This window comes from Kogia breviceps, chromosome 9 (genome assembly GCF_026419965.1).
Source record: "Kogia breviceps isolate mKogBre1 chromosome 9, mKogBre1 haplotype 1, whole genome shotgun sequence".
Lineage (NCBI taxonomy): Eukaryota > Metazoa > Chordata > Mammalia > Artiodactyla > Physeteridae > Kogia > Kogia breviceps.
The window spans coordinates 94068567-94091287 of NC_081318.1; the positions used below are offsets into that span (position 1 = coordinate 94068567).

At 39.4% G+C, this 22721-nt stretch overlaps 1 protein-coding gene across 4 annotated transcripts in view; it reads right to left on the reverse strand.

Moving 5' to 3' along the window:
• The window catches only part of RELN (reelin), a 539216-nt gene that overhangs the window by 88700 nt on the left and 427795 nt on the right, over positions 1–22721 (reverse strand). For all 4 annotated transcript variants that reach the window (XM_067042797.1, XM_059074483.2, XM_067042796.1 and 1 more), the window contains 7 exons: positions 21323–21528; positions 18533–18704; positions 17852–18052; positions 12707–12939; positions 4460–4617; positions 3041–3248; positions 1288–1364 (listed from right to left, as the gene is read on the reverse strand). In XM_067042797.1, the coding sequence (XP_066898898.1) occupies positions 1288–1364; positions 3041–3248; positions 4460–4617; positions 12707–12939; positions 17852–18052; positions 18533–18704; positions 21323–21528 (1255 nt within the window). The remainder of the gene's footprint in view (positions 1–1287; positions 1365–3040; positions 3249–4459; positions 4618–12706; positions 12940–17851; positions 18053–18532; positions 18705–21322; positions 21529–22721) is intronic.

A 22721-nucleotide genomic window follows, 5' to 3' on the forward strand; every position in this document is an offset into this window, starting at 1 on the left:
TTTAGAGGGTTGTTTGTTACTGCACCATAACCTAGCTCATCATGACTGATGCATCCGTCTTTCAGTGACACTATATCGGTGCCACCTAGAACAGTTTCTAGCTTAGAGCAGATTCTTAATAAATGTTTCTCAAGAGATTAGGAAATGCAAGATAGTCTATATACGTTTCTAGACCGCTGCTTCAGTAAACAGGTATCTGGATAATTACTAGACTAAAAGTACCGAGATACTTAGAAAAAGTCATGGAAGCTTTCAGTTACTGATGATACAGCCAAGGACATTTAGAATTGATGAACAGAGCTATTGGTAGCTCTGTTGACTAACAGGTGCTATACTGTTTAATCCAATATGTTTTACATAGTCATGCCTGAGAGAATAACAAACTTAGAAGCTGCAAAATTCTTCACATGCTATTCACGAGATCAATGTTTGGAGGAAGACCCGTCTGAGAAGCTCATGGATTTTGTACCAGGAACCAACTCATATGCGGGGTCCCTTAAGGAATCCCATCATATCTGTAGAGCAACTGAAGGCCACCTTATGTATGTTTCAAGCCTTATGAATTTCTTTCAGCACTGAATCACGGAGGCAGAAGATGGTATGGATGCCTAGAGAGAGTAGAGTTCTGGGCAAGGAGAGAGGCAGTGTTCATGGTGGTTAAGGCATAGGCTCTAGAGCCGGCATGAGTGGTTTGACTTCCTGCTCATCTACTTACTGACTGAATGATCTTGGGTAAGTTACTTGACCTCTCTGTGCCTCAGCTTCTACATGTGTAAAATAGGAAAAAAAATAGTACCTAAGGCAAAGGGGTATGGTGAGGATTAAATGCATTAACAGATAAAACACTTGGTACAGTACCTTGCATATAGTAGGTACTCAGTAAAAGTTCATGTTTATTATTACAAGAACTGCTCCTTCCACCAAAGGATTCTAGTACCCTCAGGATGCTTACGGGAGGGAAGCAGAGTATGATCTGCATTCAGTAATACCTTATGCAAACAAGTTCCTAGACCTACACCGTGCTGAATGTAAAAGTCTCTGCAATTTTGTTTCCTCCCGTGTAAAATTATAAAGGAACAGGTTTCCCTGTTTACAGGCTTAAGGATCTGGATGAGGACTCTTAGAGACCAAGGATCTATGCAGTTACCCACTCAGTGATGGAGAAGAGAAGAGAAGGAATGATTTAAGGTAGTGTTTCAGTTTACAAAATCCCGGCCAAACATTGGGAGGAGAAAGAACTAATTTGCTAGTAGTAACTGTAATTTTTATGGAAATATAGCAGCTTACCTTCATTTCTAGCTCTTGGTTTGATGCAGGTAATCCCTGAAGTTTTGCTTCCAATTTGTATATAAAACTGAACGAGTCTGGGGGAAAAAATCCCAAAACACTTCAGTTTACTTACAAATAGATGAGCTCAGAAGAGATTTAGTCCTTTGTTTTTGACACATTAAAAAGTAAAACTCCTATAATTCTTAGGCACTACTTTTAAATTCGAAGGGCATATGACAAACAGAAACTACGAAGACTATATAGTAAGTTAATTCTGTAACCATTTGAAAAAGTTAATTAATATGACCATTAATTTTATTCTGGAATAATTACTGGAACAAAAGGAAACAGTTTAATTCCACTTCATTGTGACAGTCTGATATGATTTAACGAAATCACTGAAATGGGAATTCCTTTAAATTGAGATGACACTATCCTTGGAAACTCAGGAGGAAAAATCTACATTAAAAAGTTGAATGCTGGGACCTCCCTGGTGGTGCAGTGGTTAAGAATCTGCCTGCCCATGCGGGGGACACGGGTTCAATCCCTGGTCCAGGAAGATCCCACATGCTGTGGAGCAACTAAGCAAGTGTGCCACAACTACTGAGCCTGTGCTCTACAGCCTGTGAGCCACAAGTATTGAGCCCGCGCGCCACAACTACTGAAGCCCATGCGCCCTAGAGCCCGGGCGCCGCAAATACTGAGCCCACGCGCCGCAACTACTGAAGCCCGCGTGCTCTAGGGCCCATGTGACACAATTACTGAGCCTGCGTGCTGCTACTACTGAAGCCCGTGTGTACAGAGCCCGTGTTCCGCAACAAGAGAAGCCACCACAGTGAGAAGCCCGCGCACCGCAACGAAGGGTAGCCCCTGCTCGCCACAACTAGAGAAAGCCCGCACGCAGCAACGAAGACCCAATGTAGCCAACAACAGCAACAAAAAACATTGTTAAAAAAAAAAAAGTTGAATGCTGTATTTGTTTAGGGCCAGATAGTTACCTGTATTACTGATTTAGACTCAGATGGTTTAATTTTTCACAACTGACACTCAGTGTGATGTAAACCATGTCTCAGTCCACAGTAAACCAACCTACATGGCAGGCACACCTCTGTGAGAAAGACTCAGAAGGAAGGGGAAAGAGATTGAAGGCAGAAAAACTATGACACAGAACCCCAGATTTTAGTGAGAAGAAGGTCTAAAAGTTTCAAACATTTCTTTAGTTTCCTTTCTTCCAATTCTAAAATAGTTTGATTAAAAATAAAAACACACAGTTTTATTTTAGGTGTGCTACTATTTCATTTGCCCTTAAAACTAAGCAGTTATTTATTTTACCAGTAGGTGTCAGTGTCGGTATTTTAAATTTCTCGAACAGTGTTCAATAAGTGAATACAAATAAACTTAGATAAAAGGGGGTCATGACATTTTTAGACACAGAATTTAAAATTGAAAAAAATTCTTTGTTTCTCCTGGAATATATTAAAATTAATACCAAATAGTCTTCATAATAAGACAGAACTTTAGAAAACCAAGCTGACATATATTAGACACACAGGCCTTGGTGATGATTGTATGCTGATTAATGAACTGGAGTATAAGTTTTGCAGAAACTGCCTATTTTATTATAAAAGTATGCTTTATTTTTATATATCAGAATCTATATAGAGAAACATTACTATGTAAACCCTCAATAACAGAACAGAGTGTTGTAGGTTAGAACACATGGCACGGTAAGTACTATGTTCATGGAGAAGTATACCAATTAACTATTCACCTGATATTCCTGGTGTCCAGAGGGATGGTCCTTGCTTCCCTTTTTCCAGGGCCACTGAAGTACAGAGACTTGCCATCGTTAAGTGTTCCACAGCCCGTTCCAATCTGGCCTCCAGTTATCTTGTACCACAACGGGCTGAGCTTCCCCTCAAACCTATCGAACATCTCACTGTGGTTAGGGACAATAGACACACAGGTTCCTTGTGTGGCTTCCGAGAAAAGAAACACACAGGAGAGAGGTTTTGTTAAAATCATGAGACATTGGAAGGTACATTCAGTGCATGGGCAAAAGAAGCATTGCCACAGGTGTTAGGGGAAAGAAACCACATCAAAATTTGAATCTCCCAATCATCTGCCTGAAATACAGCCATCACTTCTAACATCAAAAACACTATTCTGCTCCTATAGTTTTAAATTTTTAAACAGAGAGGCATCAGGAACCACACATTTCCATGATTCTTGTTACTCAGAGGATTTGTTACTGAGAAATAGATTTTGTCCACAACAAAACTGGTTCAGTTGTTCTTTGTATTAGTGGATCAATAAGGGGAGTTAATCCCAGATTTAAAAGAAACACCCTGAAACCACGAGTGACAGCATTCTCTACAGAAGGCCTGCAACAACATATGTTTGTCTTTGGTCACGCACCAGATGAAGGGCAGAGCACTGAAAAGCTGGGAAGGATCCTTTGAAGTTCCCTCCAGGAAAAATTCTATAAAAAGATTTCAGAGCTTATAATATTTTCTCCAATTTTACTCTTTAATCTCAGCTTCCTTTTTATTTTGCTTGTGGCAACATCCAAGGGTGACTGTGGTCAGAAAATACTTCTCTTGTAAAGTTCTCTTTTGGAAGTCTTAGATTTATCATTTCATAAGTTGATTTTTACTTTAAATGTATACAATTACATTTTATATAAAAGCAATGTAAAGAGCACAGGCGGCCAAGTGGTTAAGAGCTCGGCTGCCAGGGTTTGAAGCCTAGCTCCAGCAACTCCTAGCTTTGTGACCTTGGGAGAGTTACTATACCTCTCTGTGTCTCAGTTTCCTCAAGTGTAAACAGGGACAATAACAGTACTACACTATAGGGTTCTTTATTGCTAGAATTAAATGAGGTGAAATAAGAACACCTACTATGGTGCCTGGCATGAAGTACAGACTCAAGCGATGTTAATTAGCTTTATTATTACTAATAAATAAATATACTTTAGGAATGAAATTTGTGTTGTCATGGGTTTCCTTCTTAGGCAGTTCAAGACTACAAACTATCTCAGCACCTCATTTGCCTGAGTTACAAATTCCTACAATTAGGACTTAAAGAAGAATAAACTCAGAATCTATTTCCTTGGAAGAAGTAACATGAAATATAGTAACTAGAGACGAATATTTTACAAACAAATCATCAGACATGTCTGCAGCCTTACCAGTGTACCCCAGGTCACAGAAACACACCCCTGAAATGCAGTCCCCATGGCCACTGCAGTAACTGGGACAAGGCTCTGATATGTACACGCCATCCAAACCAAAGGGAGGCACATTCTTCTGTGAACTGCTCTCTTGGATCCATCGGAATCTGGTCTTACTGTTGGGAAAAACGGCACAGGTGTTTCTTGTACCAGCATCTCATACCAAAGCACTGAAATACAGAACGTTTCAGGAAAACTCAAGAGAGATTTAATATTTATTTGGAAGCCACATTCACTTGATTGGTCACTTGACCTTCATAAGGTGTCTCTCTCAGATCTTTCTCAAAACTTCTTGATTTTTTTCTTCAGCATAAATGTTTCAATATCAGGAGGATCAGATAAAGAAGATTCTGATGGCCAGAAACATATTATATGTTTTTGCTTGTTCATTTTAAGAGGCTATTTGGGAATCTTTGAAACCATCAAACAGAATGTTCTTTGTTAGGACAAGTAAGAGGACTCTGGCTATTTGCCATTCTCATGATTCTGGGAGGACAGAGTCAAGTTCGTACTGACAGCTCTGTTCCCACCTGTGGCCTTCCTTGCCCTCTTCTTCTTACCTTCAAATCTCCAAGATGCTCGTTCTATAAACTCTTCGCAACCAGCTGGGCTGCCAATGAACACTGGTAACTGCCAACAAACAGAAGAGGGACCTGGTCCCAGGGCTTCAAAACCCTGGAACACCAGTGGCCTGAGCTATTGCCCAGTCCTATTTTCCCCACAACAGTTGCGAGGTTGCCAAACTAAAACTTGTCCCAGTTGCTTCCTAATCTTTCCAATCGCTTCAACACATCTCTTTTCTTTTCAAATATATGGAAATCCACACACATCTATAACTTCATACCAAGAAGACACCTCTTCCTTCTCAGTTCTACTGACATTAAAGAGGGAAGATGGATTAGGTTATCTGGATACCGGTTAACTTTGCTGCCAATATTTATAGACTTTTGAGTGGATTCAGTCTCTTAGTAAACAAGAATAAAGAATCTTAAAGATTAATGAAGATTGTCAAAGATAACTGTAGACAAAGGTTCCTTTCCCCCTCTATTATTGTGAAAATAATACAGCAGTATCAGAATGCATTTCTTTCTGGCTCTTCAAATAGCTTTGGTAATTTGGCAATGCTGAATCATAACCCTGGCTTTTTTTTTCATTATTTTAAGTTACTTACTTTTAGCAAATTTGCAAATGTAACCAATGATGTTGTTCACTAGGTTTAAAAGTTTTCAGAGATTAGTTTCTATTAATGCAAGTCTTAACACATTCTTCATTGTGTCAAGAGGAAGGTGAACACATCTTTTATTTACTTTGGAAATAATTCAGAATATATTCGTCTTATTTTTTAAGGCAAAAGACAATTGAATTGAAGATTAGAAAAACAGAGCAAACCCAAAAAACAGAAAGGAAAAGAAAAAAAGTCATGGGCTTTGGGAAAATTCCTCCCAATAAAGTTGTAACATTATTTAGCCTGTGAAGACATTTTTCCTTTCAAAGGAAATAAATGAAATTGATGAACAGCATCTTTTGCCAATTGCTTGTAAGAAAATGGTAAGCCCTCTATGCCCCTTCCAAAAGGTAAGCTGCATATCTATGGTAAAAGAGGAAAACATGCCAATTCCCTGATAGAAGTCTTCTTTAATTAGAAGTCATACTTGCCTTTTCTTTTATGTTTCTATAATATCAATAGAACCCAGAGAAACATGGATCTATGATTTCTGCCACATGGAAAGTGAAAAAAGAGGTAAGAATAATTTCTTTTCTTTACCTAGGCTCTCTCACCTGGGCAAGATGAGGGCATCTCTCTATCAACTGTTCTGTTTCATGGAAGAAGCAAGTTCAGACTGAGCCCCAGAAGCATTCAGAAAGTTTAAGAATCCCAACTGTAGGTAGAATTCTAGAAGCTTTGGTAATTCGATAGGGAGTGAAGGGTAAGTAAAGCCCTTTGACCCATCTCTGATTCTTGGGGTCCTGTAGTTTTCATTATAAAAATAAAATAATCAAGGTCTGGTCTGACCAGAGAGATGAGGCACCCTTGTTTGTAGATCCTAAGGCTTCTAGAGACCCAAGAAACAGAGTAGACTGTTAGATACTTGAGAAGGCAAAAGAATTCAGGAGCTCAGTATTAAGGCATCCATATTTAAATAAATTTTTTTTTTTTTTTTTTTTTTTTGTGATATGCGGGCCTCTCACTGTTGTGGCCTCTCCTGTTGCGAAGCACAGGCTCCGGACGTGCAGGCTCAGCGGCCATGGCTCACGGGCCCACCCGCTCCGCGGCATGTGGGATCTTCCCGGACCGGGGCACGAACCCGTGTCCCCTGCATTGGCAGGCGGATTCTCAACCACTGCGCCACCAGGGAAGCCCTACATAAATTTTTTTTAAAAAGCAAAATGACTAATCATTTGATTAATAGGGTATCCAGGACATGGTGAATTATAGCTGAGAGTCCTAGCTGGAAGCCTATATTTCAGAGTGAAAAGGCAAGAGATGGCACCTCTTTTTCTTCTTTTAATCTTTGTTAGTTGGCTTTTAGTTGGAAGATACATAACAAAGCAACAAAGATTTCACTGATCATGACATAGGCAAGCTTTGCTTTGTCTCCATTTCTCCAAGTTATGCCTGGTTCCTGATGCCTACTGCTTTTCTGTTCTATTAGGAGCACAACCTTGGAAATGAGCATAAGTAATTTAGCAACCTCAGGGCTGCTTGAAGAAGAGGAAGAACTCGTAAGGAATTTACAGAAAAACATAATCATAGACCATCGGAAGAAGGGAGGAAATAAGTAGGCCAAAGTTAGCTAATAGCATGTCTAGATTCCACATAATCTTTTTTTTTAAAGAGGAGATGTAGCTTTAAAATGATTAATATTATTAATGAGTGTGTACACATGTGTACATGTGCTATTCATGTCTTTTCAAGGAGACACAGCAGAATGCAGAACAATGATTTCTTGCTGAGCAGCACTGAATTTATTTTGGAAAACATATTTTAGAAAGGGAGATGTCTTCAATCAATTAGCTAATCACCTGTTGCTGGTCCTTATTCTTCATTCAACCAGCATTTACAAGTGCCTATAACATGCCAGGAGGTGCCAGGGCTGGGCACATGATGGGGAGAAGAATTCCTGCATGGTTTCTACCTTCACGATGCCCACAGTAGAATGAGAAGACACATTTAATCAAACCCCTGCACAAAGAAATGTAAACATGCAACTCTGATAACTATCACCATTAAGAAGGACATAGAGCCAGGAGAGCAAGTAGTCTTAGAGGTCTTTTTTTTTTTTTTTTTTTTTTTTTTGTGGTATGCGGGCCTCTCACTGCTGTGGCCTCTCCCGTTGCGGAGCACAGGCTCCGGACGCGCAGGCCTAGCGGCCATGGCTCACGGGCTTAGTTGCTCCGCGGCATGTGGGATCTTCCCGGACCAGGGCACGAACCCGTGACCCCTGCATTGGCAGGCAGATTCTCAACCACTGCGCCACCAGGGAAGCCCTCTTAGAGGTCTTTGACCTGACAGTCAGGAAGCTCTGGGAAGGTGTTACAGGACGTGATGACTGAGGAAAAGACAGAAATTAATCTTATGTAATTTAACTAGAAATAAACCACAGTGCAATTCGACTGTTCAAATCGTTGAACAAAACTTCCCCTTTGCCCTGCATGTTCTAGATAAGAAGTAAAAGGTAAGACTCTCTCTCTCTGTTTTCTTCCCCAACAGCCACCTGTGCTCAAAGGATGCCTGAGTGACCAGGAGAACCAGTTTCTACCCCTCCCCCTTCCACCACCACAGTTCAGAGGGGTGCTGCATCTGCCTCTCAAACCAGGAAGATGCATGTGCACCTGCTTGTCCTGTGATAGGTGGTGGTGGAGGAGACATTCTGCAGCATAGTAAGCAACGGTGTTTCTAGCCTTTTCCAGAGGCATCGACTTCTTGCATTCTGCACAGGGAGCCTAGAGCAGGCTGAGGGGCATGCTGTGTGGTTGCGGAGACAGTCAGGAGGGATGTACCAGCACATATTTACCACCACCAGTGTCTCTCCTCTGTAGGCAAGAACCAAGAGACTTAACACGAGTACAAACTGCTCCTTTGAGAAAATCAGCTTCGAAGTATTCGTCAAAGAGCAATGTTCTAGTAACTATTACAAGCATGTTGCCTTGTGGCAAAATAGCTCCAAACTTTAACAATCTTCACACTTAGAATTCTCAGCTTTCCAACACCGCATTTGGAGATATCTGAGTTTAACATATTGCAGAAGAAACAACAACAGCTCATTTACTTGGGTTGAAGTAAAAACATATTTACTATTCTGTAGCAGAGAGCTCTCCATCACAAATGCCATCCACCAGCAAGCTGGATGGTATTCAAATGAACCACGAAGCCAGATCCTAATGAACAAGATTTCTTCTTCCAAAAGCTGAGGTCCAAGAAAATATTGATAAATTGGAAGCCTCAAAATTTTGGCTCACTTTCTGATGTTAAGGACAACCTTTTTTTATTTCTCAGATGTGGCTTTACCAACTGGGTGTTTCCACTCAGCGTCAAACAAACTGCAGTTTCAGATTCAACTTTGGATTATCTGGCTTTGGGGTATTGCACCAGAGGTGTGTTCCTTGGCTACTGATTCTATTGGCTACTTTCACAGTGATGTCTTCCAGCATCCTGGTATCCTAGTCATTGCAGCAAAGATGCAGCCCTTGATGCACTCCAGCTTCATGGCATGCTGCACTTGTCTATCTGGAAGAGATGTGGTTGGGCCACAGTTTCAGAAAAGCATGGGGAAGAGGCAGGCAGTGGTGGAGGAGAGAATTACAAGGGCTGCACTGTGACATGCCTAGCTTGAAATGTGCAGAAAGCAGGATGAAAGGGCTATTTAGCTGCAAACACAGATATGTTCTATGGACAGATGTCTCAGAGGATGAAGCCTAGAGGGTAGAACCAACAGCTGAGAAGAACAACAGATTAGGGAGCCACTCGTAGGGAGCAGAATTCTCTCAATCTCTCAATCAAGAAAACTTTCTTATCCTGGACATGGCTAGTGGAGGAGGGAACCCTAGTAACAACAATCTTGCTAGCTTTCAGAATTCCTATGAGCCAGTGGTTGCTATGTGCTTCCCATTCTTTTGTTGAGTTGGGGTGTCTATTGTGTTTATCTTGTCATTGTCTCACTGTTGTATGTTGGGTAATGGGTGGGGTGGATAACTTGTTTCTTTAGGTCATAGGTCAATGGGTCAAGAGGAGCCATATCCAGGGAACTCTGACTTGATAGAAATCATGAAATCAGTGACTTAGTACCTGATGCTGTGATGAGATGAACCTTTGGGGGTTTTGGGAGGAAGGTGAGTACATCTGCCTGGGGGAGACATGTGAGTCATCAGGGCTAGGACAAACTACTGTAGGTTGTTACAATAATGCCCCCCAATGGATCATACTAAATCTTCTTCTACAAGACTTCCCTGCACTTCTTATCAACAAGGGGAGTCTGTTTTCTCGCCCTCTGAATCTGGACTGGCCTTGTGACTTGCTTTGACCACTAGGATGTGGCAAAGAAGACAGGGTCCTGCAGCTTCTACTTTTGTTCTCTTGGAACCACCTAATTCTGGAAACTGTAATGCATACTGGGATGGATACTGGAATGAAGACCAGTATAGAGAGAAAAGTCCTACTAATCCCAGACACTAATCAACCTACCAATTGAATGCAGCTACATTATAAAGCTTAGGAGAGACAAGCAGAAGAAATACCCAGCCAATTCCATAAAACCATGAGAAATAATAAACCACTGTTGTCTTAAGCCACTAAGTTTTGGAGAGGGATGTTGCATAGCAATAGGTAACTGTACAAATATTATCCTAGGCTCTACTGAGGAATATGAAAAAGGAATAAGGATGATTTTTAAAAATTAATGCATCTATGCATTCCTGATCTTTTTGCCTTCCACTGGTTAAGAGATGACATGGTCTGGAATAGCTGCCTTGGATCCAGAGATAGAAGTTGTGTGTTCAGAATGGCAGAGACACCCTGTAAACTCTGAAGTCCTCACCTGTGGACCATTATGCATGAAAGAATGGATTTCTAACTTGTTTAAGTCTTGTTAAGCATTTGTATTTGTTTCTCTGTTATAGTAGCTGGGCCTGTATCCTAACTGAAGCAGAACGCAAGTCAAATTATTAAATTTCACTAAAGAAGGTCAACTCATCAACTCTGCCACATACACATCAAATCATTTGAGTCCCTCTTTGATACATAACAAAGTACACTGGCATGTAAAGACAAAAAAGTACTAATAAGTTGACTTGGATCCACTGATTGATAAAGCTTTTCTTGGAACAGTTGGCATTTAAACATTATGTTCCAAACTTTCGTAGATTACCACACAAACTTATACATCCTGACCATACAAGTTTCTTACCCATTTGGGAAGTCTGTGTACCAAAGTCTAAGGTGTAATTTTTGGAGGTATGCACATCTAAGTATTGAGGGAGGCAGATGAACACAGCAGCATATCCAGCTAGATGCAAATTTGGTGATCAATTAAGTGAAAGATTATAGACAGAATGGTCTCTACAAACATTAGAAGTAAGCCACTCCTATAGATTTTCTAGCTTTTACCACTGTTTCAGTCAGGATGAGATAGGTTGCCAGGGTAACATGCAGCCCCTAATCTCAGCGGCTTAACCCAACAAAAGTTTATTTCTTGCTTATGCTATAATGTCCAGTACAGGTTGTAAGAAAGTCTGTTGATTGTAGACACTCAAGGACCCAGACTGATGTAAGCTTCATCTCAAAAGAGGCTTTCATGAAGCAGAGAAGATAGCAAAATGCACATGAACTCTTACAGTCATATGTTTTAATTTCCACTCACATTTCATTAGGCAATGCCAAACTTAATTTTTTAATATAAATTTATTCATTTATTTATCTATCTATTTATTTATTTTTGGGTCTTCGTTGCTGTGCGCGGGCTTTTTCTCTGGTTGCGGCGAGTGGGGGCTACTCTTCGTTACGATGTGCGGCCTTCTCATCGCGGTGGCTTCCGTTGTTGTGGAGTACGGGCTCTAGGCACACAGGCTTCAGTAGCTGCGGCATGCAGGCTCAGTAGTTGTGGCTCATAGGCTTAGTTGCTCCATGGCATGTGGGATCTTCCCAGACCATGGCTCAACCCCGTGTCCCCTGCATTGGCAGGTGGATTCTTAACCACTGAGCAACCAAGGAAGTCCTGGCAATGCCAAACTATAAAGGGTGTGGGGAAAGTATAATCCTACCATATTCCAGGAAGGAAGTAAGCTGGAAATATTGATGAATGGCACTAATGAGTATCTCAACCATATATTAATTTACATCACCAGCAGTACAAGTAGTCTTATTATACCATCTCAGCTCTGCACAGAAATGCTTTGACTGAGTCACAATTGAATGTTATGTTCTAGGATTCAATTAAGAAGTGTCTACTTGCAGAATGCTTCATCTTTTGAAAAATTATAGAGTTAAAACACTAATCTTCACGTTACTCTTCCTGACACAAAGATACATATACGTACTATAAAGGTATTCTAGAATACTGAGTGTAGAAAAAAATAATTCTTATTTTTTTATCAGAATACATGTATTTTCTTTCTTTTTACCAAACAATGAGAACCAAATGACCCTATCCCCTGACCTCCCACACTATGTCCTAGCTGCCAGGAAGCTAAGAGTTAAATTTGTTGCCCTATTACTGAAACTAATTTGCTTCAAGTTCTTGATCCATTTATCTCATTCTTCTGTCAATTGATTTTAAATCTTTTTCTCTATTGTTTTAATTATTTACCTTAATGGTCATTTAAAGGGATCTTTTATATTGTAAGATATCTCAAATTGTCTACTTAAGGAGGCATTACATTATCAAAAATCTCTATATAGTGAAAGTCTGATACGATAATGCCTCATAATTCCCTTAGCTTTTAAACATCTTTTGTTCAGGGCTGTAATCCAGTGCCCAGAACAGAACTTGGCACAGGTAGGTGGCTCAATAAATATTTGTTGAATGAATGAATGGATGAGTGAGTGAGTGAACTTTTTCACAAGTATGAGTGTCATTTCCTCAAGAGTCCTTACAGATAGAGTTTATGAATTCTCTTAGGTTATTGAGATAAATGAGATGAAGATACTGAGATAAATATATGCTCCTCAGAACTGGCAACTATGGCACATAATAAGAATGGTCACTTTACCTGGATGCAAGAGACCTTGGAATAACAATGGTGATTCTTGTCCATTCTTCAAAGTCCCCTGTGTGATACAGGGTGGGCTCACTCAGTTCTCTGGAGTTTCCTTCACATCCTTTGCCTGCAGAAGCTGGGTAACAGCCTTCTTTCACCAGAAACCAGGACATCCCAGCATCGTGAGAGTACTGAAGAAGAACTGGGGCAGTGCTGCTGAATTGATTGGCACACCCAATGTTTAGCTGTTAAAAGGAAAGACAGAATTATACAAGGTTTTGGTTTCAAGTCATCATTTAACAAATTAGGTGCTACAGCCGTCAGGGCTCTTTCTACTGAGTTTGCACTAAATTTACAATGATAAGACATGGACAGCTAAATTCCAACCAAGACTCTTTCAAAGGTTCTGGAAATCTCTGTATAGGCAAGCAATAGGTGATTTTCAATAGAAAGCGGGACCAGTTGTCCATTTTGTGGCTTTCTTGAGATTATAGAAGGGAAGAGAGAAGCACAGATGTGACTGGAGTCTTGGACAAAAGATACGAAGCCAAGAAACTGCTTTTTTTTGCTTTTCCAGACAGAGGGCATAAACAGAGGGAAGCAGACGATAAAGAGCTGTCCTCTTCAGAACATGAACGTTACTGAAGCTGTCTTCTGCTTTCAGTGGAACAAGCATTTTTACTCTGGTTTCTTACAAAAGCTCAGTAAGAAATCATTCTCAACTTAGATGAAAGAGCTAAGTTCTTGTCACAGCATCAAATAAGCAACATAATCCAGAAATAAAACTATTACTCTTCTGTGTACTTGTGTAGATGATTGTCATCACAGGATTAACAATATTCAAAAAAATTGTAAAAACATGCAACCTTAAACCCCAGTGCCCTAGCACAACCATTTTTATTGTTGTTTTCTCTTCTAAACTTTATAAAGAAGCATATCAATACCTAGAAGTAGTATTACTGAATTAAAATGCAGAAACATTTTGAATTTCCTATTTATACAGGTTCATTTTTAATCACTTGGGTTCAAATGAATCCTTTTTTTTTTTTTTTTTTTGCGGTACGCGGGCCTCTCACTGCTGTGGCCTCTCCCGTTGTGGAGCACAGGCTCCAGACGCACAGGCTCAGCGGCCATGGCTCACGGGCCCAGCCACTCCACGGCATGTGGGATCTTCCCAGACGGGGGCACGAACCCGCGTCCCCTGCATCGGCAGGTGGACTCTCAACCACTGCACCACCGGGGAAGCCCCAAATGAATCCGTTTTACACAGCACTCAATATTATTATAATTTTAGACAGTTTCTTTCTAAATTAATAAATATATAAATGATTGTATTACTGTTTTAGTTTATATTTTTTGATAATTGTAAATGTCTAACTCTTTTCCTGGTATTTAATTACATGCTATCTTATATAAATGATCTATTCATATCTTATTTCATTTGTTGGTTGGTGCCACCACAGAATTTTATTGTATAAGACTTTATAATTAAGAATAGTCAAATTTTATAGAAAAAAACTGAAGAACTCAAAAGAACATAATCATGACCAACAAATAAAGGACGAAGGAAAGGTAGGCCCATAGGCAAATAACATTGGGTCAGAGTTCAAGGGCCAACCAGCTCATCTTCGTGACTATAAGGTAGCTTGAGCCAATCTTCCAAAAAAGGGAAGACTCCATATTTTCCTTAATTCCATGCTCAGAGGTAGAAAGCGTCTCTCAGAAGGATTTAAAATATGGCTAATGGCAACTTTACTGTGATTCATTTATCCAAGTTTACATAGTTAAATGTCAAGAAAATAAATAAAGACTTGACCGTCTCAGATGCATGATTACCTTTTGTAACACAAACCCTTTTATTATATTACCGGTTAGTAAGCACAACCTTCGGTTGGCATGTGGTGAGAGCATTCACACTGGGCACACTTAGTTAGCTTTTTGTCTTAGACTTATTATCACTACCACTGTTTCTAAAGTAAGCAAGTTGATGGAACTTTCAGTTCTGTGACATCTTTGTGATTTTTTTTTTTTAAATTGACCTGCCTCTTAACTGTTGATGTTTTCTAGAATGCAGTTCTTGGCTTTCTTATCTTTTTACTCCATACATGCTTCCTAATCTCATTCACAATCATAATTTCAGATTCCTTCCGAATCCCTATGACTCCCAGATATGGTCTCTCTCAGGTTCTCTGCACAATGTACATAACTACTTCCTGTGCATCTGCCCTTCAGCAATCCACAGGCATCCCTAAATCCTATATTTGCAATTTCAGTGACTGGAGCCAAAAATGTGGGAGTCATTCTAGAATCCATTCTATCACCCAATAGGTCACCCAAACCTGTAGACTACACACCTTTAACGTCTTTCAGACCCATCCATTTATTTTATAATCCCAGGCTATGCCTTAATCTGGCCTCCTCATTTCTTACTTTGATGACTGCTCTAGCATCTTCACTTTACTCAACATATGCCCAACAATCTGAGTACTTCTCTCTTTGCCTCCTCTGCTATCCCACAGGTCCAAGTTCCCATCATCTATTATTGGGATCACTGCAACCGTTGCCCAGCCAGTCTTTCTATCTCTGCCCTTGACTCTGCCAGTGTACTCACAACACAGTCACCGGAGTGATTCTTTAGAAGCCTAAGTCAGAGTGTGTCACCGTTCTGCTAGCCATTGTACTTAGAGCAGAAGTCAAAGTCTGACCTTATTTTTTTCTACCTGTCTCCCCTTCCTCACTTTGCTCTAGTCACAGTGGCATCCTTCTGGTTTCTTGAACTTTTCCAAGCACACTCCTACTTCAAGGCTTTTGTCCTTTTTGTTCTCTGTGCCTGGAGTGCTCTTTCCCAGATAGCTGCATGACTCCCTCCTTCCTTTTCACAGGTCTCAAATTAAAAGTTATTTTATTAGTGAGGCTAACTTGACAACCTTTTACAAAATAGTAATTATCCTCCACCACCCTAGTCAAACTCTCTATTCCTAATTATTTTCATAGCCTAGAACTGAGCCCGGAACAGAGTAGATGCTTTATAAAAATTTGCTGAATAAATGAATGAATGTACTTGTTGATTACAGTTTCCCCTCCTGTTAAGTCAACAGAATGATCTTTCTAAAACACAGGTCTGATTTTTACATTCAATGGATTAAACATCTTCCATGACTCATCACTCTTGGGTTAATATCCAAGTGACTTTGAGTATCATATAAAGCCCATTAGGACGAACCTTATCTCTTATTTCTGTGGCAAATACTCCAAACCCCTTAAATTTCTGACATTTCCATCTCACTTGCACTTTCATGTATTTTCACATATTTGCACATTCTGTTCCCTCTAACTAGAATCCCCCCACCCCCTCCACTTTTCAGCTGGCTAAGTCTCTGTATTTCCAGAAACTTCCAGTTTCAACTCATCCATCCATCTATCCATCCATCCATCCATTTATTCAACTAACAGATAATTTTGGAGCACCTGCCATATGCCAGGAACTATGTCAGGTACTCCTGTAGTATCAGAGCCTCTTTCTACCACAGCACTCCAGCGACTGTATTGTAACTGTTCACTTTTCTGGCTCACTTGCTAGTTTCTGAGCTCCTTAAGGGCTTGGGCTATATTTCTCATCTCTATATTCCTAGAGCTTAGTGTTGACACATGGCAGGCAGTCACAAAAACTTTACCAGTACCATGTCGTTTGTAAAAATAACACCAAGTTCTTATTACAGATCCCCAATATATGTTAATTATCAATCCCCAAATCACTCATATTACATATCTATTATCAACTGATAGCCACACATCAACAGTTTTCTGCTGGTGTGATTTGAGACTTTTCTTAGGCATTATGCATTGTTGCTGGTTGTTTAAGTACTTGAAACATTTAATAATGTTTTCTCTATTTAGATTTCTAAACTTCAGAATACCACCTTGCAGAGTTCAACACCTACACTATCATGATTTTGTGCCTAATTAATTAGAAAACGTGCAAGATGAGAAAGAGCATATTATTCGGGCAATGTATTTGCTATTGCTGTTATTTTGTTCCCATTTTAGGTAGTACTGACAAATTAATATAGAGGCATATACTGTTATTAGTGTTCTTTCCATGGCAATTTAGCATCAAAATCTAAACAGATAAGGACAACACTTCACTAATCATCTTATTTATGACTGACTTGTTTACAGACCTCTGGAAATTATATTTGAAGAGCTTCCTATAAACATCTGATCTCTTTAATAATTCCATTTGTAACTTATTCAGCATCTGTATCCTGCCATTATGCAAGGACCATGTCGTTGTGCTGGCTCATTGAAACTTCATTACTTTCGACCCCAGAATTCACCAATGGGATTTTATTATAAACACAATGAAATTTTGATTAGGGTTCTGAAAAAAGAACTTGCCAAAGTAAATACTGGTTATACATATTGACATGTTATCACAGCACAAAAAACAAGCAGCTTTTAAGAGAACGATGAAAATTAAAGTAAAAATTTACTCAATGAAAGGAAGAGAAATTGTCTGAAAACCCCATAGTAAAAACATAAAATTACTCATGAGTCCAAAAAGCACTAGTAAGCTGAAAAGGAGAACTTATCCATTACCATTCAGAAGCGTGGGATTTATTAAGTCACAATCAGATTGAAATCCTCAAAGTCATCTTTCTTTTTACTTCTGGTAGAGTTCTATGAGCCCTTAAAGAAATACAATGACATAGCCACAACTTCTGGGGCTCATTAAAAACTGACAAGCTGGGGCTTCCCTGGTGGCGCAGTGGTTGAGAATCCGCCTGCCGTTGCAGGGGATACGGGTTCGTGCCCCGGTCCGGGAAGATCCCACATGCCGCGGAGCGGCTGGGCCCGTGAGCCATGGCCGCTGAGCCTGCGCATCCGGAGCCTGTGCCCCGCAACGGGAGAGGCCACAGCAGTGAGAGGCCCGCATACCACAAAAAAAAAAAAACAAACAACAACAAAAAAAACCTGATAAGCTGTTGTCCTTAAGGGTAGAGCTAAAAAGCTTTGTCATTCTAAGATTGTTGGCAACTTTGTTCAGATGAGTCCTTACTTTACTAGAATATGAATATTTTGTGTTCTTTGTGAATTTCATTTATAAATCTGGAAGACGGTTGCTCCTTAACCTACAAGAAGTCTGTGCATAAATACCTTAAACTGCAGCACATATCCAGGCTTCAGCGTCAAATCTCGAGTTACTGCAAATCGATCCCCATCTGATTTTCCAAACACCATGGCTGATGGCGTGGCAGAGCAGAAAGTTTCATTTTTAACCATTCCTTCGTTAGCCAACATCAACCACACACTCATTTGATTCATAGGGTAATCAAAAGCCGGCTTCTCATAAAAGTTCTAATAGGAACAACACAAACAACACAGAAAGGCAATTTGGTAGCTTTGAAAACAAGAAAGGAATTTTCAGTTCATGGCATGCAGGGCCATGTACTATTTGTATTTCTAGGAAAATACAGCAGACTCTCTAAATTAACTTCTTTTTTTTTTAAACTGACATGAACTTTTTCTCCTGATTATTTAAATCTGAATATATTTTGCCACTGTGTATCTAATCATTTCATAAACACACTAATAATCATATTTCATGACTTGGTCAAACTTTCTGGTCTTGTTTTTTGTTTTGTTTTATTTTTTTAACATCTAAATAATCTATGAACTAGTAGCATGGAGAGGTAAAAAAGTTAAGTGCAAACACGGAAAACTAAATTACATGTTCAAGGGTCAAGCACTCAATCCTTGGGGGAGTGAGTAGTTATTTGATTCCATCCTCTTTCACCATTCTATGTCTTCTTGGAGTTCAGACATAATGAGAAGTACCTGGGGTAAAGTTGGGTTGACAACTGGGATGATTTGTTTTTGCTTCTCGGACAGAATGATGATGTCATCGACAGCCCACTGGTCATAGTCCTCCCCTGAGAACGCAGGTTGCCACCAGCGGAAACTGGTGCTAGGGGTCTTGGCAGCAGCTGGCAGCTCCAGATAGACGAATCTGCATAAAAGCAAATCATTTAGTGCTGGGAAAGGAAAAGCCGTGTTTTTCTTAGCAGCTGTTAAAATAACAAGAGTAGCAACACGAGAAAGTTATGTTTTGTTTGATCTCTTGGTATTTTTGTAAAGTTTCTAAGTTTAGACAGATCAGACAAGAGGTTTAAAGTTGTAAGCAAGTTTAGTCCTGATCCTGGTTTTTCCATTTGGAATTGTATCTTTTGGAGGCAAATATTTCAGCTGAGTTTGATTCATTGAACAATGTCGTTTGACTACTATGACAATGGCCATAATATTTCAAAGAAACCCTTAGAAAAAGCTGTTCCTTTGTATGTTATTGCATTAAAATTTTTTTCAAGGCAGTTCTTACTTATTGGGGGAAAACATAAATAAGCATTAAAAATGAAACATACATCACCCATAAGCTACCACATGGGGTTGGCCTCTGTTAACAATTTGATGTATATCATTAAAGCACGTAATCTTTTACATACGTGAGATATATGTATAATTCGGTGTCTTACAGTTTAAAACTTAACATTATATCATAAGCACATTCTCATGTCAGTAAAATAAGTTCTTAAGATCATTTTATAGTTTATATAATTTTTCATCACACAGACGTGCTAGTATTTATTTCACTTTTCCTTATAATAAATAATTCTGTGATGAAAAATGTTTATGCATAAAGCTTTATGTATACCTCAGTTTATTTATTTAGGGAAGATTCTTAGAAATGGAATTACCAGGTCAAATAAACTGGTCATGTTTAAGGCTCTGGATTTTTCCAAATTCCTTTCTGGGACGGTCATGATGGTTTGCAGGATGACATGAGAGTGCCTGTCTTGAGGCTCCATGTGGAGAGAGCACTTGGTGTTATCATTAAAAAATGACCATTTGACTGTTGAAAAATGGTATTTTTTAATTGCAACAGAGGTTGGATATTAATCATATTTTATTAAACATATGTCTTCCCTGTTGTGTAACATCTACTCATTCCTTTTACCCATTTTTCTATTGGGATTTTAGTGTTTTTCTTGATAATTTGTATAAGCTCTTTACAGGAACACTGATCCTCTATTTCTCATATTTGTTGCATATATTTTCTCAGTTTGCTTTCCTTCTTTTCATATTTTTCCTGTTTTCTTTGAAATGTATGTGTTACATGTGTATGTAGTTTTACATCTGTATGTAGTATATTTCTGTGTAAGCAGTCCTTTTCTTTGTTAATTCTTGCGTTGAACTTATGTTTAGAAAGTTCAGGTCGTTTTCCAAGATCAGATAGCAACCTAAGTGTTTAAATCTTTAACCAGTCTTTAACAGTTTTGCTGATGTAAGGTGATAATCTAAATAGACATTTTTCCCCAAGAGCCTACCCATTTTTTTCTAACACCATTTGATTGAATAACCATTTCTTTATCATTGATAGTTGATGTGTCTTTTTTTTATATATAAGTTTGTACAGATATCTGAGTCAATTTCTGGGTCATCTATTTGGCTTGATTGTTCTATCCATGCACCAGCATCATTCCACTTTAATACCATAGCTTATACAATATGTTTTAATATTGTGCAGGGCATTTCTCTATATTTTGTCAAAAGTTTAAACTATTTTTGCCAGTTTATATTTCCAGATGTAAAGCTCCCCCCAAGAAAATACCACTAAGATTTTGATTGGAATAGCATTAAATGTAAATTAAGAGATTTCTTCATATCACAATGTTCAGTCTTCCTATCCAGGGATGCTGTATTATTTCCCATTTATTTGTTTTCTTTTATATCTCTGAAGGAAGTTTTGAAGTTTTATCATTTCCTTTACAGAGATTCTCAGTATTGTTTCTTAAACTTATATTTATTTATGTATTTGCCATCATGGGATCTTCTTGTGATATCTTCCAACTCAGAATTCCTTAACCATTTTAGTGTCATAGAATTCTTTGAGAATGTGATGAAATAGTTAGCCCCTAAAGAAAAACTCCCTTAAATAAAAATGGAATATCTCTGGAATTTGAAAAAGCTAGTGAATTTTTGTTTGTCTATATAGTACTCTAGTTGCTTTACTGAATTCTCAGTAATTTCCAGATTGACAATGCTATTACTTGGAAAAAATAATTTGAATAGTTTCAAACTGTTGTTTAAACCAGTTTGGCCCCATTATCAATTCCCCTTCTACTGTATGGGGGGAACCTCACCAGGCTCCATCTCCCACTCACCATCCCTGACTCTCTCTCCCTGGATGTTATGACTCCTGTTAGACCTAGTTGCCTCTTCTCTGGTTTCCACCTCTCCCCCTGTGTGCCTTAGAAGAAATGCTTCTGGTTGGTCTGTCTGCATAACTAATTGTGTTACATTATGGAGAGTTATGTCACCTTGAAATAACTCAATGTTTTAAAACAACAAACTTATGAACCTTCAATCTACAAAATAGCTCTATTGTAAGTATTATATCTAAAATATATTTAATTTGTAAGAATTGGATCTATATATTTTTCAATATTTTTTTTCCAATAAAATAAGGTTCAGTTGTAAAATGCAAAACAGGGACATTAGTATGGTAAGGCTTAATAATAATCAAGGAGATAATTATTATTATCGCACTGGAAGGAGATTGGGGCTGGCTACCTGGGTTTGCTGAAGTCTGAGAAGTACATCTCTGCCAGCAGGTGCCACTGGATGCCCCCATTGTTGCTGTACTGGAGGAGGATGCCCTCCTCTCTGCTGTCGGGCTTGTTGCACGCAGCACTCTCTCCACCGATCTGCATGTAGAACTGGACAAAGTCCACCCAGGAAGTATCCAGATCCCAGCTCACCAACCGTCTTTTTCCAGCCTTTCGGAAGAACAGAAAAATCACAGATTCAGTTATCTGGGCACAATTAGTTGTTTCCGTTTCAAATTCATATGAGCATCCTAGCACTATGTGGAAATGATCTTATTCTCATTTATTGCTGAGAAGAGCGGGTTATGCCATTTAACTGCTCCTGGATCCATTCTATTAGTCTCTACATCACTGACTCCCAGATTTGGTTATGAGACCCTTGAGAACTGCTAATTCCACTAAAGGGTACTCAAAAGTCTTTAATAATAAAGCAAAATTCATTTTAATTAAAACACTCCCAGCATTTGCTTTGGAAATCTACTCCAGGCAGAGTCATGGAGAAGAAAGACCACATACATACTTTGAAATCAGTTGGAGCTGGGTTTGTCTCAGCCCATGATTCATGCTGTTCACTAGCTGTGTGACTTTTCTGAGCTTTTATTTTCCTCAAAGTTATAACATGGGTAATAGTACCTTCCTTACAGGGTCTTGTGACAATTAGATGAATAATATGTTACATAACTTGTCTAGCACACGGCATCTCTTCCTGAGGGGACAATCTCTCAATAGTATGCCCCGGCCATCCTCCTCCCTGGGAATTGAGGTAAAACAGGCAAGACAGAAACTTCTTGACAAAAAGAGGGTACTGAAGTCTCTCGGGCTCCCAGTCAGTCTATTTCTTTTTTTTGGGGGGGCGGGGTATGCGGGCCTCTCACTCTTGTGGCCTCTCCCGTTGCGGAGCACAGGCTCCAGACGCGCAGGCTCAGCGGCCATGGCTCACGGGCCCAGCCGCTCCACGGCATGTGGGATCTTCCCGGACACGAACCCGTGTCCCCTGCATCGGCAGGCGGACTCTCAACCACTGCGCCACCAGGGAAGCCCCAGTCTATTTCTTGGAAATAGAGAGGGTGGGAGGGATCATTAAATAAGTTTTTGCAACCATTAAATGGTCTGTTTGTGTCTTAAAAATGTTAAAAACTTCCTCAAATCCAGCAACTTGCTTCTTTGGGTTAGTGCATCCCCTGCCTGTCACAGTTCTGTTGTGAGGTATTAGATACAAATTGACAAGGTTTGTCATCATTTCTGTTGTCTGTAAATCGTTTCATGCTAACAGGATTGAAAAAAAGTTTGCTGATAAGATTCTTTCACCCAAACTGATTCTGCCAAAGCTAATCCATGGACTGCACTGAGTGGTCTTAGAGAGT